Genomic DNA, 12,737 nt, shown 5'->3' on the forward strand with positions numbered 1-12,737 from the left:
TCGACTGAATTATTTCATCATGTAGGGTTCAGTTTTTCCCTCTCACACTGATTAAACCCACTTCGCCATTAGACCAAACATATCAAATGATTATATTTTAAAATCCAAGTAAAACAGCACTTCCAACTCTCATGCATCAAGAGTAAAGGTCACGCTGGTCTCTCGATAGGTTTAAATATGTTTCTTTGAACCACGTAAATTGCTATGCATCCAGGAGAGGGCTGCTGGTGGGGACAACGTTTCTTATACAGACAGACATCCATGAAAAAGGTTAAAAACTGCAAAAATAAATATTTGTGCCCCCAGTAGTACTTTATTTTTAGTCTGGGGAGATTATTCCTTATGTTTTGTCGTTATTTTCATTTTCTTCCAAGCTCTGTTGTCTTCTTGGTCCCTCGTGTTGGTCGCGCATGAGATATAGTGCACAACTCTGCCCCCACAGGTCATCAGTGGTATTACTTGGTTTTATCTTCCAGTTTTTTCACAATAAGTTCAGTTGGAAAATGTGTCTTGACAAATCAAATATTACTTTTTACGGTCACTCATTAATTTTCTATAAAGGATACATCCTCCTATGTGTGTGACTGTTCTCAGAGTTCACCGTAAAATAACAAGGTCCCGTTGACATACGCAAGTGTCTTGAGGTCTGCATAAGACCGATGTGCCCACTGTACATGTGTAACAAATGTGCTGTGTTTATTTTGTTTGGAGATGAAAACAATATGATATGATGTCAGTCACAAACCTCATATCCTCTAATCATCAGCTTTGGTAAACTCGCAAAGGAATTGCTTTTCCATTACTACCCCTGTATTGTTTTCATATTTGTCAATGAACCTCGCTGACCTGGCCTCAGGGCTGTAAAACAATTTCCTCATGAGTGAGACAATCTCAACACTCTATTGCAATGAAAATGGAAGGGAAAAAAAAGAAAACAAAAATCCCAAATTACACATTGGGGGTTCTTACAGGGCACCACTGTAATGTAGACACAATAATGCATCTCATTATTGTGTCGAACCTTCCGCGAGAACACACAGAAACAAACAGCAGACTATTATTGCAGGACTCATTCTAATCATTCACGCTAGCGATGAAGGCAACATGTAATTTAGGTCTTGTAACCCCAACTATCGAATGTGAACTGAGAGCTTACAAAGCTGCCAGTTTTGTTCATGTTTGAAATGACTGAGCGATCAGAACATCTGCTCCTCTCTCATCTCTTTCACTCCACACCACACTGTTGGCGGCCTCACAGTCACACGGGCACACACACGCACATACACACATATACCACCTGTTTGGCATCGAAATGACAGTTTGTTCTGAGTTAGTGTAAATACATGTTTAGTTTCTCATCTGTACAACAATGTTATGGGTGGGGTTCCCGGTGATGATAACAAAGAGACACACATAAGTGCAGACGGGGAGTGAGAGAGGCTTTTGTGTCCGGTCTAAGTGCAGCTGAAGACGGCTTTGTCTTCAGACTTTTGCAGCTGCGGCTTTTGACATCATGGAAAACCCAAAAAAAAGTGCCACGCACATTGTGACAGAAATTATGCTTTACAGTCCTGTGGTCCAACAAAAGCACAGTGATTACTCCAATGATAAGCACATAGCTTGTTCATGGTTCGTTTCACTGTAAAAGCCGCATGATGAGGAAATGAGAGGGAAAAAGCGAGTATACCCATTAGAGTTTTAATTTAGAGGAAAAAGGTACAAAATGCTCTGGTGTGCTGTAGATAAAAACTAGTTTGAATTTCATTATCTAACTCATGGCAAAACAGTTTTCAATCAAGATGCATTACCTCTGTAATATCACTGTATTTACAAGGTTTTCCACAGTTTTTAGGATTTTTTCCGTTTTTGTTGATGTTTTACTAAGATGGAAAAGGAAATGAGAAAAAAAGTTACTTTTCTGCCCACCTCACGAATAGTAAATAGTTCTTCTGCACATGCACGACGAGCTGGACAATAACAACGATGTTTGCCTCCAGAGTGTCATGACTCCCAGTCCATAATCTCCTGGGACTTGGTAGTTTTATAGTTGAAAGTCACCCGGAATAACAATTCAACTTCATCATCTGTCCATATGAATGTCCGTATATTGTTAACTTTTACAGCTTATTGTTCTGTGTGCATGTGTGTGAGTTCATTAGAAAAACTAACAACACCACCCACTAGTGGCTCAACATGAAAACTACATCACTTTCAGCATTTCTGCCATTTCTAGGTAAACGTTTTCAAATTGCAAATCTTTTCTGAAAAGAAAACTCAAAAACAAATTTACGTGTACAAAATATTTCAGTTCAAAACACATTTCCTCAATCAAACACAGAACTAAATAATATCTACTGTTGTGTGTTTAGTAAACAAATGTAGATATAAAGCAGGGATTTAAAAAAAAACTCTGTAGCTGCTCAGGATTTTATAACTCATTAAATTACATGTTGTGAATTGTGCTTAAGCATGAGGGAAAAAAATCCATACTTTGATTGTATTCTTACAAAATACACAAATTAGAACCTAATTATAGTCATATTTGTAATTTGTGACTACCACTTTTTCGTTTCGCCACAGTTTGTGATGACAGATTAGTACTGCAATAAAAAGAAAGAAGCTTTTTCAAATACAAGAATTACATTTTCTACAAAAGACAAGGAGACAATTGCTTCTCAACCCAATAAAGATTACAGTAAATACACTTTTTCCTCCAAAGCACACCTGTTGGACGATACCGGCCAAGCGATAGACCCAATGTCCAATAAATCTAGAAAAAACCACTGTCTGTCAAGACGTCCATGAACAAAACAGACAGCTGCCTCTGTAACAATTCTCAGAGATTTCACTTTAATATGAATGTTGTTGGCAAAACACTGCTGAGTTACTTTTAAATGTAGAAAACACTAATGCATGTTGACGTATCACCATGTTCATGATTGATACGGTTTTGATATGTGAATATTGTCAAGAAATTGCCCAGAACTTGAAACACGCACGCACGCACGCACGCACGCACGCACGCACACACACACACACACACACACACACACACACACACACACACACACACACACACACACACACACACACAGGGGCACTGTGGAGGGAAAGCTGCTCAGATCATTTTCTCTAGAACATTCAAGCAATGCAGCGAGTCTGCAGCCAATCACACAGGTTCAGCCAAGGGTGTGTACTCCTGTGTGTATTTGTGTTTGTGTGTGCTTGTGAGTGTCAGGTCCAGCACTGCTGATTGCTTTCACATGTGAGCCGTGGCTTCAGTTCAATACCTTCATGTGATCGGTGGGATGTGTCCTTAGTTCCACCCACTCATCTCCCTCTCCTCTGCTCCTCCTTCTTCCCTCTGTCTTTTCTTCTGTTGGCACTTGCAGAAATCACAATAAAAGATAAAGGGTTTTTTTTTTGTTTTTTTTTTAATATATTATCGTTAACAGCTGCTGGGATCCATTATCAATAAAAAGCAACTCATCTAGTGCTAGATAAATACTCAAATCGGGTATATCTGGTACCTTTTCTGTTCTTGGCCGATACCTCTCCTCAAGCCCAGACAGGAGGCAATGTTTGCAAGATACGAACAAACCCTGAGAACTAACCATGTATACCTTGAGACTTTACAGCATTTTATCTATAACAGCATTTACTTCAGCATGGTTAAGTTTATCTTCCCTCTCTTTTCCCTTCGTTGAGATTTGAAAACACAGACAAATGGGACCGTATTAGCCGTGGGTGCTCGTTCAATGGTAAATGTACAAAAAATAATCCTTGTTAAAAATGTTTAAATATGAATCACATTTTAGTGTTTTTAATATATAGATGTATTCCATCAATCCATCCATTTTTTTGTTGGGTGCAGCCTAACATACTAATCCCAGAATTCCCCGCTACTTTAAAATTGTGCTGCATTTACAGGTTTTTATTTCATTCGCAACGACGTTCTGGACGACACAAAAATAAGAACTCAACTTCTATTATAAGATAACATTTGTTATGTTTCTCCTTATGGTCTTTGAAGTTTAATACCGCAGCGTTGAAGAAGCCTCTGTGTCAGTGATGAAACACAATATGCAAATGTGGTCAGAAAGTATTGATTTGGTTTTGGGAGTAGTTAGAACCATATCCTTGTTAACGCATTAATGCTTGCAGAACTCGCAGTCTGACCTTCTCTCCTCCACAGATCTTAATGGCATACTTATCTTAATGGTTTTTGCCACTCTTAAAACTCATTTCCTTTGTAGCTGACTTTGGTTCAGGGATGGGAGTTAGCCGTTCATCGCCGGCAGCTTCTTTTTATCATCTCAGTTGTTGTCGTACTTAGCTTGACACTTAAGGCTACAATTACACTCGCATACCTTGTGGTGCTGTGTTGCACAATGGGCTAATGAGCAATTCACTGTCAGTGGTTTCCTGACATAAAGAGCAGCTCAGCTGTGGAGCTCTTGGCTCTGCCTTTCAGCTACACTTTAAGTTCCATTATTGGTGGCTTTTTAGTCACTGACATTTTCTCTTTTTTTAATTTTTATTTATTTCACCGTGAGAAAGAAACTCTCCATTGCTGTTTACTCGATATTAAAACTCGACGTCCACTCATCTTAAAAATAGATATTATTAGTAGCTCGCAGTACAATGAGCTAATTAGGCATTTAGTCTGGAAATAATTTCCCGCTGTACAGAACACATTTTTCCAACTACCCGCTTACTAAAGAAGGAGTCGTAATTAGTTCAGCGAGCACTCAACAAATCAAACTTGCACATTTCTGGTTATAAGAACAGTTGTCTGATTTGCCATTTAGATTTCTGGCATCACTTCCTACCCTGAAGCACTCAAGTTTCCCACCATTGATTCTCATTCGATGTCACATTTTTCAACATGTAGCGGCCCTTTTCCCAGTAGTGCCACTTCTGAAAAGTCACCAAGTTTCCAGGTTTTGTGTCACGAAGCTCTAGTCTGCTTTCAGATGCAGCATGCAGGGTAAGCTCTGCACATAATCATGCTCCTAAGCTTGAATGGAAATCATCTGTACTACATTTAGAGCATGTGAAGCTTGCAAAACTGTATTGTCAAGAGTTATTGGTATAAGATTTATGCTTTTCTGGTTTCGCATGTGGACCAGCATCTGACTTCAGAGTTCAGCCCAGTAGTTTGCAGCTGCTACACATCTTAGCTCAGTTTTCAATGTATAGGTTTTGACTTCGGTCACATGCATGTTTCCCAGTTGAATTCGGGACAGAAAAGATTCTGGAGTGACTCATCACATCCTCATGTGGTTCAAAGACCAAAACAACTGGCACAAGTTACTAACTTCAATGGTTGTCTGAAAAAAAGGAAAAGATTTCTCAAAGGTATTGTTGAATATTTTAAATACCGCTTACTTGACTCGTGTGTTAATGGACAAAATGTAGATGGAATAATACAATAAAGGGTAGCCTATTTTGCTGTGGCTCATTGGTGGAGTAACTCATCACAGGATGTCTCTGTTAGAGAGGCCATGCCTTTCAGTCTGCCAGTCAATCAGTCATTTAGCAAAGGAAATCCCCTCACACACACACACACACACACACACACACACACACACACACACACACACACACACACACACAGACGCACGCACCATGTCACCGATAATTGAGCAACGACAATGTCTCTCTCGCTGTCTCGCTGTCTCTCTCTCTCTCTCACTGTCTCTCTCTCTCTCCCTCTCTCTCTCTCCCAGACGCACAACCCTCGCCATACTGTGTCAGTAGTCATTATTTAGGCTGACAGAGGTAGATTTATACCCAGAGCTCTTTCCATAATTGAACAGTTTTCGTCTCTGTGTTTCCGCTTCGCTCTGCTCAGTCAGCAGCTTTACAATGAGCCCTTGGGCCCACGACACCTTCTGTTTCTCAGCTTGAGGAGTGTGTGTGTGTGTGTGTGTGTGTGTGTGTGTGTGTGTGTGTGTGTGTGTGTGTGTGTGTGTGTGTGTGTGTGTGTGTGTGTGTGTGTGTGTGTGTGTGTGTGTGTGTGTGTGTGTGTGTGTGTGTGTGTGTAAAAGAGATAGAATCAGGGAGTTGCTGCTCACTCGTTTACAAGTTGACCCATCTGCAAAGTATAGATGGAAAGATTTTTTCTTTTTTCTTTCTTTTGGGTCTCCGTTTTGGATCCTTATGTTAAAAAGATGACAGAGACCTCTTCCTCAGTATTCCCACACAGGTGATTAAACACTCTGCTGCCTTGTGCTGTATCAGTCTGTTTTAGTACAGCAAGAACCACAAACCCTTCTGCATCAGCAGGTATTTTTAATTTCATTTCTCTTTTGATAAGCTGTAGGTCCATCTTGGTGAAATTATTTTTGAACTCATAATATTCACAGTTGACCTTAACTACACTTACCAGGAGCGGTGGGATTCTTCCTCATCCACCTTGAGTCCACCACTGCCCTTTTAAATTAATAAACAAATTATAATTAAGTTACTTATTTGATTTATTTTAGTGACCTTTACAGTTGCTACCTGTAGAGAATCCTGAGGGATTAAAAGAGGAAGGGTTTGATGGATGATAAAGGATGGAGGAAGTAAAAAAAAAAAAAAGAAAAAAAATAGGTGAGACCAGACCGAGAATAATACTGAATTCGAGAGGTGGAGAAGAGCTGGACATGGAAATAGGAGGCTGACAGAAGCTGTGTGTGGTCACTAATTAGGGAAATGGCTGTGTGAGGTGGAAAGGGTTAGGTTGCCTTCTCTATGTTTCTCCCTCTCATCTCCATTGCTCCCTCTCGCCCCTCCATACGGGGGGCTAATTACAGCGGTAAAGGGCACCAAATTAAAACAGCTTAATGTCAACAGCTGGGAACCACTTATCCAATGTTAATATCTCGCTCTGCGTGCACGCATGCGTGCGTGCGCGCGTGCGTGTGGCCGGGCTTACATAATAATCTTGCATACTTTCACTGTGAGCAGTTTGTGTAAACAACTCAATAAAGTTATGCACATACACAATACACATTAGAGGGGAACGGGTGAACCCAGGCACTGAGCCCAGCTCAAAGCTATTTGCAAAGGTAGCAAAGGCTAACGGTCCACTCCAAATAAGACGCGCACAAAGAGAGGGGGATCACCATGCAAGTCATGGAAAGATCTAGAGCCAGCATGCAGGCAGTAAATCACAAGAGTCTCAGGTTTACTGAGCTGGTGGTTAAAATCTCCATAAAATAACACTAGACGGTATCGCGGTGCAAAGAGAAGCACTAAGAAGGTTGAGGAGAGCGGCGGATCTTTGGAAAAAGAACAAACGTAAGAAACACAATCTCACCAAAGCGAAAGAAGTAGGTGCGGGTAGGCAAATATGAACGGCGATTGGAAATCAAAATACACCTCAGGGACAGATGACAGAAAGGGCGAGAGAAAGAGTTATGACGAAGAAAATTGCGGTTGCGGTGAAACAGAAACAACAGTAGATAGGATTTCACTTCTGTGCCGGAGAGGCAGGGGGAGAAAAAAAAAATCAAGATTGACTTGTGTGTGTGTGTGTGTGTGTGTGTGTGTGTGTGTGTGTGTGTGTGTGTGTGTGTGTGTGTGTGTGTGTGTGTGTGTGTGTGTGTGTGTGTGTGTGTGTGTGTGTGTGTGTGTGTGTGTGTGTGTGTGTGTGTGTGTGTGTGTGTGTGAACTTTATATGGGTATAGAAAGTTCTTGTGGTGTCGCTGGTGGTTTTGCAGAACAACTGAATCTGCTCAGATTTATTGTGACAAATGACAGTGAGAAGATAGAAAGGTAGCTTGGAGGGAGGAGTGCTGAGCAGAAGGAAAGAAAGATTGAGGGAGGAACGAAAAGCAAATGACCATAAAATGAGTAAGAGTGGGGAAAGAAGTAGCTTCTGAGAGCAATTTGGAGAGAGGTCTGTGGTGGTAGGCCTGTGCCACGCAAGCCGGGCAATCTTCTGTTCCCTTACGTCAGCATGGGGACACACGCTTACTTTCACCAGCAGTGTGTGTGTGTGTGTGTGTGTGTGTGTGTGTGTGTGTGTGTGTGTGTGTGTGTGTGTGTGTGTGTGTGTGTGTGTGTGTGTGTGTGTGTGTGTGTGTGTGTGTGTGTGTGTGTGTGTGTGTGTGTGTGTGTGTGTGTGTGAGAGGGAGAGGGAGAGGGAGAGGGAGCTGGTGAGAACTTCAGGGCCATTTAAGGAATCCTAACCGACAGTAAAAACGTGCTTATTAAGATCAGAAGGTCCCGAGGTTTCGTACTCCAACACTGACGTGTTTGGGCGTGCACGTTTGCCTCTGTTTATTTGATCTATCTCACACTGGTTGCATGCTGCTGTGCTCCAAGGTCAGTTTCAGAGTAGCATCTATCATCATAGCGGTGTGTGTGTGTGTGTGTGTGTGTGTGTGTGTGTGTGTGTGTGTGTGTGTGTGTGTGTGTGTGTGTGTGTGTGTGTGTGTGTGTGTCTGTGTGTCTGTGTGTCTGTGTGTGTGTGTGTACATGCCAACCTGCAGTGGTTAAAGTGAGAGGTGTACCACAGTCAGCACAGTTTGGATCATGACAAACGTCAACATCAGCCTTTATACGCAATCATGGAAAACTACAGTGAAGACGTGTACAACCACTATTAGTTACTGTAATTTATAAATCTGCGATTCGGCCAGACATCTCGTCTGCGTTGTTAAAATAAAACACATTAACTCAATCGCTACTCAATTTATTTTCTGAAAGGCGAAACTGAAAAGACATTTCACCTCTCTTCTGATTCTGTCATCAGTGCTAACTGACTAATTTGGGAGTCCAATATTGTAGAATTTGCAAATTCCTTGGGAATATACAAGTTCCTTTTACTAGAATTCCTTTGACCACGTCAAGCATCTATGTTTGTTGCAGACCCCTCTGGTCACACGAGAGTCATCAAAGTCACCTGGTTTCTATGAATGTGTTGAGTTGTCTTGGGAGGGATCAAAAGACTGCATTGTTGACAAGATCTTAAGACAAGATCCAATATACTCTGACCTGCATATCTCCAATGACATTAACTGGACGTGATGTGGACAATAGCTTGGTTTTGTAAGCATTTGACTGAACCAAAGACTTAGTCTAAGGTGACTTTCTCCATCAGGATGTGCTTTTATCTAACAACCATGATAGCATGACATAACTACGCCCTAAAATATACGTACTCTTTTTAACTCGTAAATCTTTTTCAATTATTCTTAAATATTGTATATTGTTTACACATACATCAATATAAACGCCAGGACTTACATTACCATACAAAATGTTTAACAGCTGTTGACTCCACCCACACGACCATCAATCAATGCCAGAAAGGATTGGATGACAAAATGTGCTTTTTTTGTCTTCTATTCTATTCTATTCTATTTAATTCTATTCTATTCTATTCCAACCCTGTGCTGTATTTTTTCCATTGACAGAAACCACCACTGTACCAGACACAGCGACGCCCACCTCGCCAAGGGTGGAGCAAACAACTCCTGCATTGAGACCTGGTAAACACACACACACACACACACACACACACACACACACACACACACACACACACACACACACACAGACAGACACACACACACACACACACACACACACACACACACACACACACACACACACACACACACACACACACACTTTACTCAAGCACTCTTACCCATCACGTCTCCACTCTAGTATATGCAGATTTCACGCAAATGCATTCACACAGACACACACACACACATGCTTTTATTCCTGCCTGTCTCTCATCTACACACACTTCCACACACTGGTGCTCTTAAGGTCAAACTCATGATGTCACTGTGCACCACAGGGCCTCTGGGCTTTGAAGTCTGTTAGATTGAAGAGTCCCACAGGAAGCTCTGTTTGAGTGAATATAAGCTCTCACAGCCAGAGGATCCCGCTACTATACACACACACACACACACGCACACACACACATTGGGATTTGATTTCATGGCTGCAGGTCAGCAACAATCATGCAATTGGCCTCAATGGACTCCGTGCATATCTTAATTTAAGCGGGGTCTCTCTCTTTTTTTGTTGCTACATAACTGAACCAAACAACTAATTACAGGATTTATTCTTTCATGTCCCTCCCAAATATTTCTTTTTATTACTCACCCGTTGCTTTACTGGTTTCTCTTTGTCCTTTTTCTCTGTAGTTGTTTTGTGCTCTGAACACTTCTGGAAATAGTCTCTTCATGTCTTTTAGTCATTAAGTTGTTTTCTGTTCAATATTTTGAGATGTCATATCACATGAGCACAATGAAATCTCTCTTGCAGCACGACAAAAATAGAGACAAGTCGGCCATTATGGCATCAAGTTTCATGAAAGAAGAAGAAATGTCTTGAACTTAGCACAACATTGAAAGCACTCTGAAAGTAGAGGGAATAGATGTGTAGGCACTGTAACTTTCTGTTGCTCCAACAAATGTCTTTATACCTAATCTGTGTCTTTCTCATCCTCGGACTTGCAGCCACCACTCCATCCCTGTGGGCTGTGTGTGACTTCGAGCAGAGCTTGTGTGGGTGGTCAGCGGACCCTCAGTCGGGTGTGAGCTGGTCCCTGCACACAGCCAGCAGCAGCTCCACCGGACACGGCACCCACGGAACGAGGCAGGACCTGGCGCTTGGATCAGACAGTGAGTCCTCACAGTGCTTCAGGCACACTCATTTGTACAGTGCAAAACACGCAGAGGTGAAAACACATTTTGCAACGTAGGTGACCGAGGGAACTTATAATTAGAAATGCATTATTAAGGGAAATACAAGCAGTCACTGCTGGATCAAAAGCTCATGCCATGTGTCAACCACAAGTTTAAAGTGAAGGCCAGAGAAAAGAGACAATTTGTTTCAAATTAATGAATACCAGGCATTACAGTTTTATATTGCATGTAGGTTTAAGTAATAGGTGATAATACTTGTGTCCCTCTTCACCATAATGCTCTATGATAAAGTATTGTTTTTTTCAGCTATAAAGTTTTGAACTCTTCCCGATGTAACAACTCTTACTAACTTTTTCTAAACTTGGGTCTGACTCTTTAGTGTCAAAGATCACGGGTCGTTGGTAAAAGTTCACAGAAATTATGAAAACGCTACCCCTCGTCATCCATTATACCATATAGTGCAGGTTATAAACATCTAATTTACGCTCATACAAAATAAGAAAATCAAATAAAAACTGAAGCAGATAGCACTCAAAGTATTTTCGTTTAGGTTCGTACAGGAGAAAAAGTGAAAGGTATGTTATCATTTAAGGATGTGCACACATTTTTTGTGTATTATTTACTAATAGTCAAATATTTCTACTTAACCCTTTCTCTGCATATTTATGCATGAAGTCATTTTTATAAAGCTTTTTGAGCTGCACCAAATTGTTACAGACTTTGATATAATCCTCTGGAGTCAAGACAAAATTGGGGATTCAAGTCAAAATAAACTAGACACCGATCAATCATGGCATGTGGGTGGATGTATTGTCATCTTAGAAGAGGTAACGCCTGAGGATTGTTCCATTGTAAAACAAAGGTGATACCTCGGGACAACTTTAGACAATAGACTTGTGTATTGCTCAGAAACATTTGTTTATGTGCTCTCTCTCTCAGTCAGGTTGAGAAGAAAAGCTTCGAACACACTCGTGTCTAGTTTGAAGCAAGAAAAACATTGATTGGCTCAATTTTACAGAAACATTAAGTCTTGTTAACTCTGCTTGATTAGATAACATTTAGCCAATAAAACACGGGCAAATACGCTGTAAGTATTAGCAAAAATCAGTGGCGGTTTTCAGGTTGGATCATCTATTATGAAATCTGTCATTTTAATCTATTTTCCTCCTAAAACGTTCGCACAACAATAATTGATGGGTGCACGTCTAATATGGGAACTTTATTTCATTCAGACACACTGAACAAATGAACCGATGAAAAGCTCCATCTTCTTAAACCTCCACAGGGTCAGAACTCATTAAAAGGATTCATGGATTGGTCCTTTCCTCTAATTAAACACACAAACTTTCCTCCAAAAGCTCCACACCCCCGTTAGAGATTCACTCGTCTTTCTGGGCATTCTCCATTTCAAGCTATTTCTCATTTTATAAACAGAGAAGAAAAGCAACGTCATGTCGAAATGTTTGACTTTCTTCAGCACAAAGACTTCTCGAGCTAATTAACAATGAGGCAGTTGTCCTGTGGTGGAATATTATGCATCCTGGTGCTGGGAGGAACGACTGACAGCAACTATGATGCAAGGATTTCAGTCAGATCTTCTATAAGTGTGTCCTCTGTGTTAATTGTAGTTCTGAAGCATGTAAGGTTTAACGGTTCCACTTTCTACAGCCTAGTTTGCTACTCAGTCGTATTTTTAAACGATCTGCTTGATCGTTTTCTGTCCAGTCCACACCTTTTTTTCTTTTTTTTGCTTCCTCTCGTTTGCTCTTTTCCTCACTTATTTACCTCTAATACCTTGACAAATGTCTTTCTGCTCTCAATCTCATTTTTCATGTTTCTTTTTCAAGTTCAAGTTCCAAATCTGTACAATCATACAACTTCATATAACGCATTCTTCCCATCACTCCCCACCTCCTCCAGCTGTCTGGCTCCATCACTCTGATCAACCCACTCTCTCCTCACTGACCTCCCCCCCCTTTTCCCCCACCAGCACTTCGCCTTTTCCCCACATCTGTCCATCTGTAATAAGAGAGCAGGAGGATCACCAAGACTGTTTTATCAATCATACACACA

At 41.0% G+C, this 12,737-nt stretch overlaps 1 protein-coding gene across 2 annotated transcripts in view; it reads left to right on the plus strand.

Moving 5' to 3' along the window:
• LOC308119134 (neuropilin-2-like) overlaps positions 1–12,737 on the plus strand; it is a 99,652-nt gene that overhangs the window by 66,554 nt on the left and 20,361 nt on the right. For both annotated transcript variants that reach the window (XM_080478974.1, XM_080478975.1), the window contains exons 12-13: positions 9,414–9,488; positions 10,476–10,640. In XM_080478974.1, coding sequence (XP_080335100.1) covers positions 9,414–9,488; positions 10,476–10,640 — 240 coding nt within the window. The remainder of the gene's footprint in view (positions 1–9,413; positions 9,489–10,475; positions 10,641–12,737) is intronic.

Source organism: Lipophrys pholis, assembly GCF_963383615.2.
Source record: "Lipophrys pholis genome assembly, chromosome: 13".
NCBI classification, from domain to species: Eukaryota; Metazoa; Chordata; class Actinopteri; order Blenniiformes; family Blenniidae; genus Lipophrys; species Lipophrys pholis.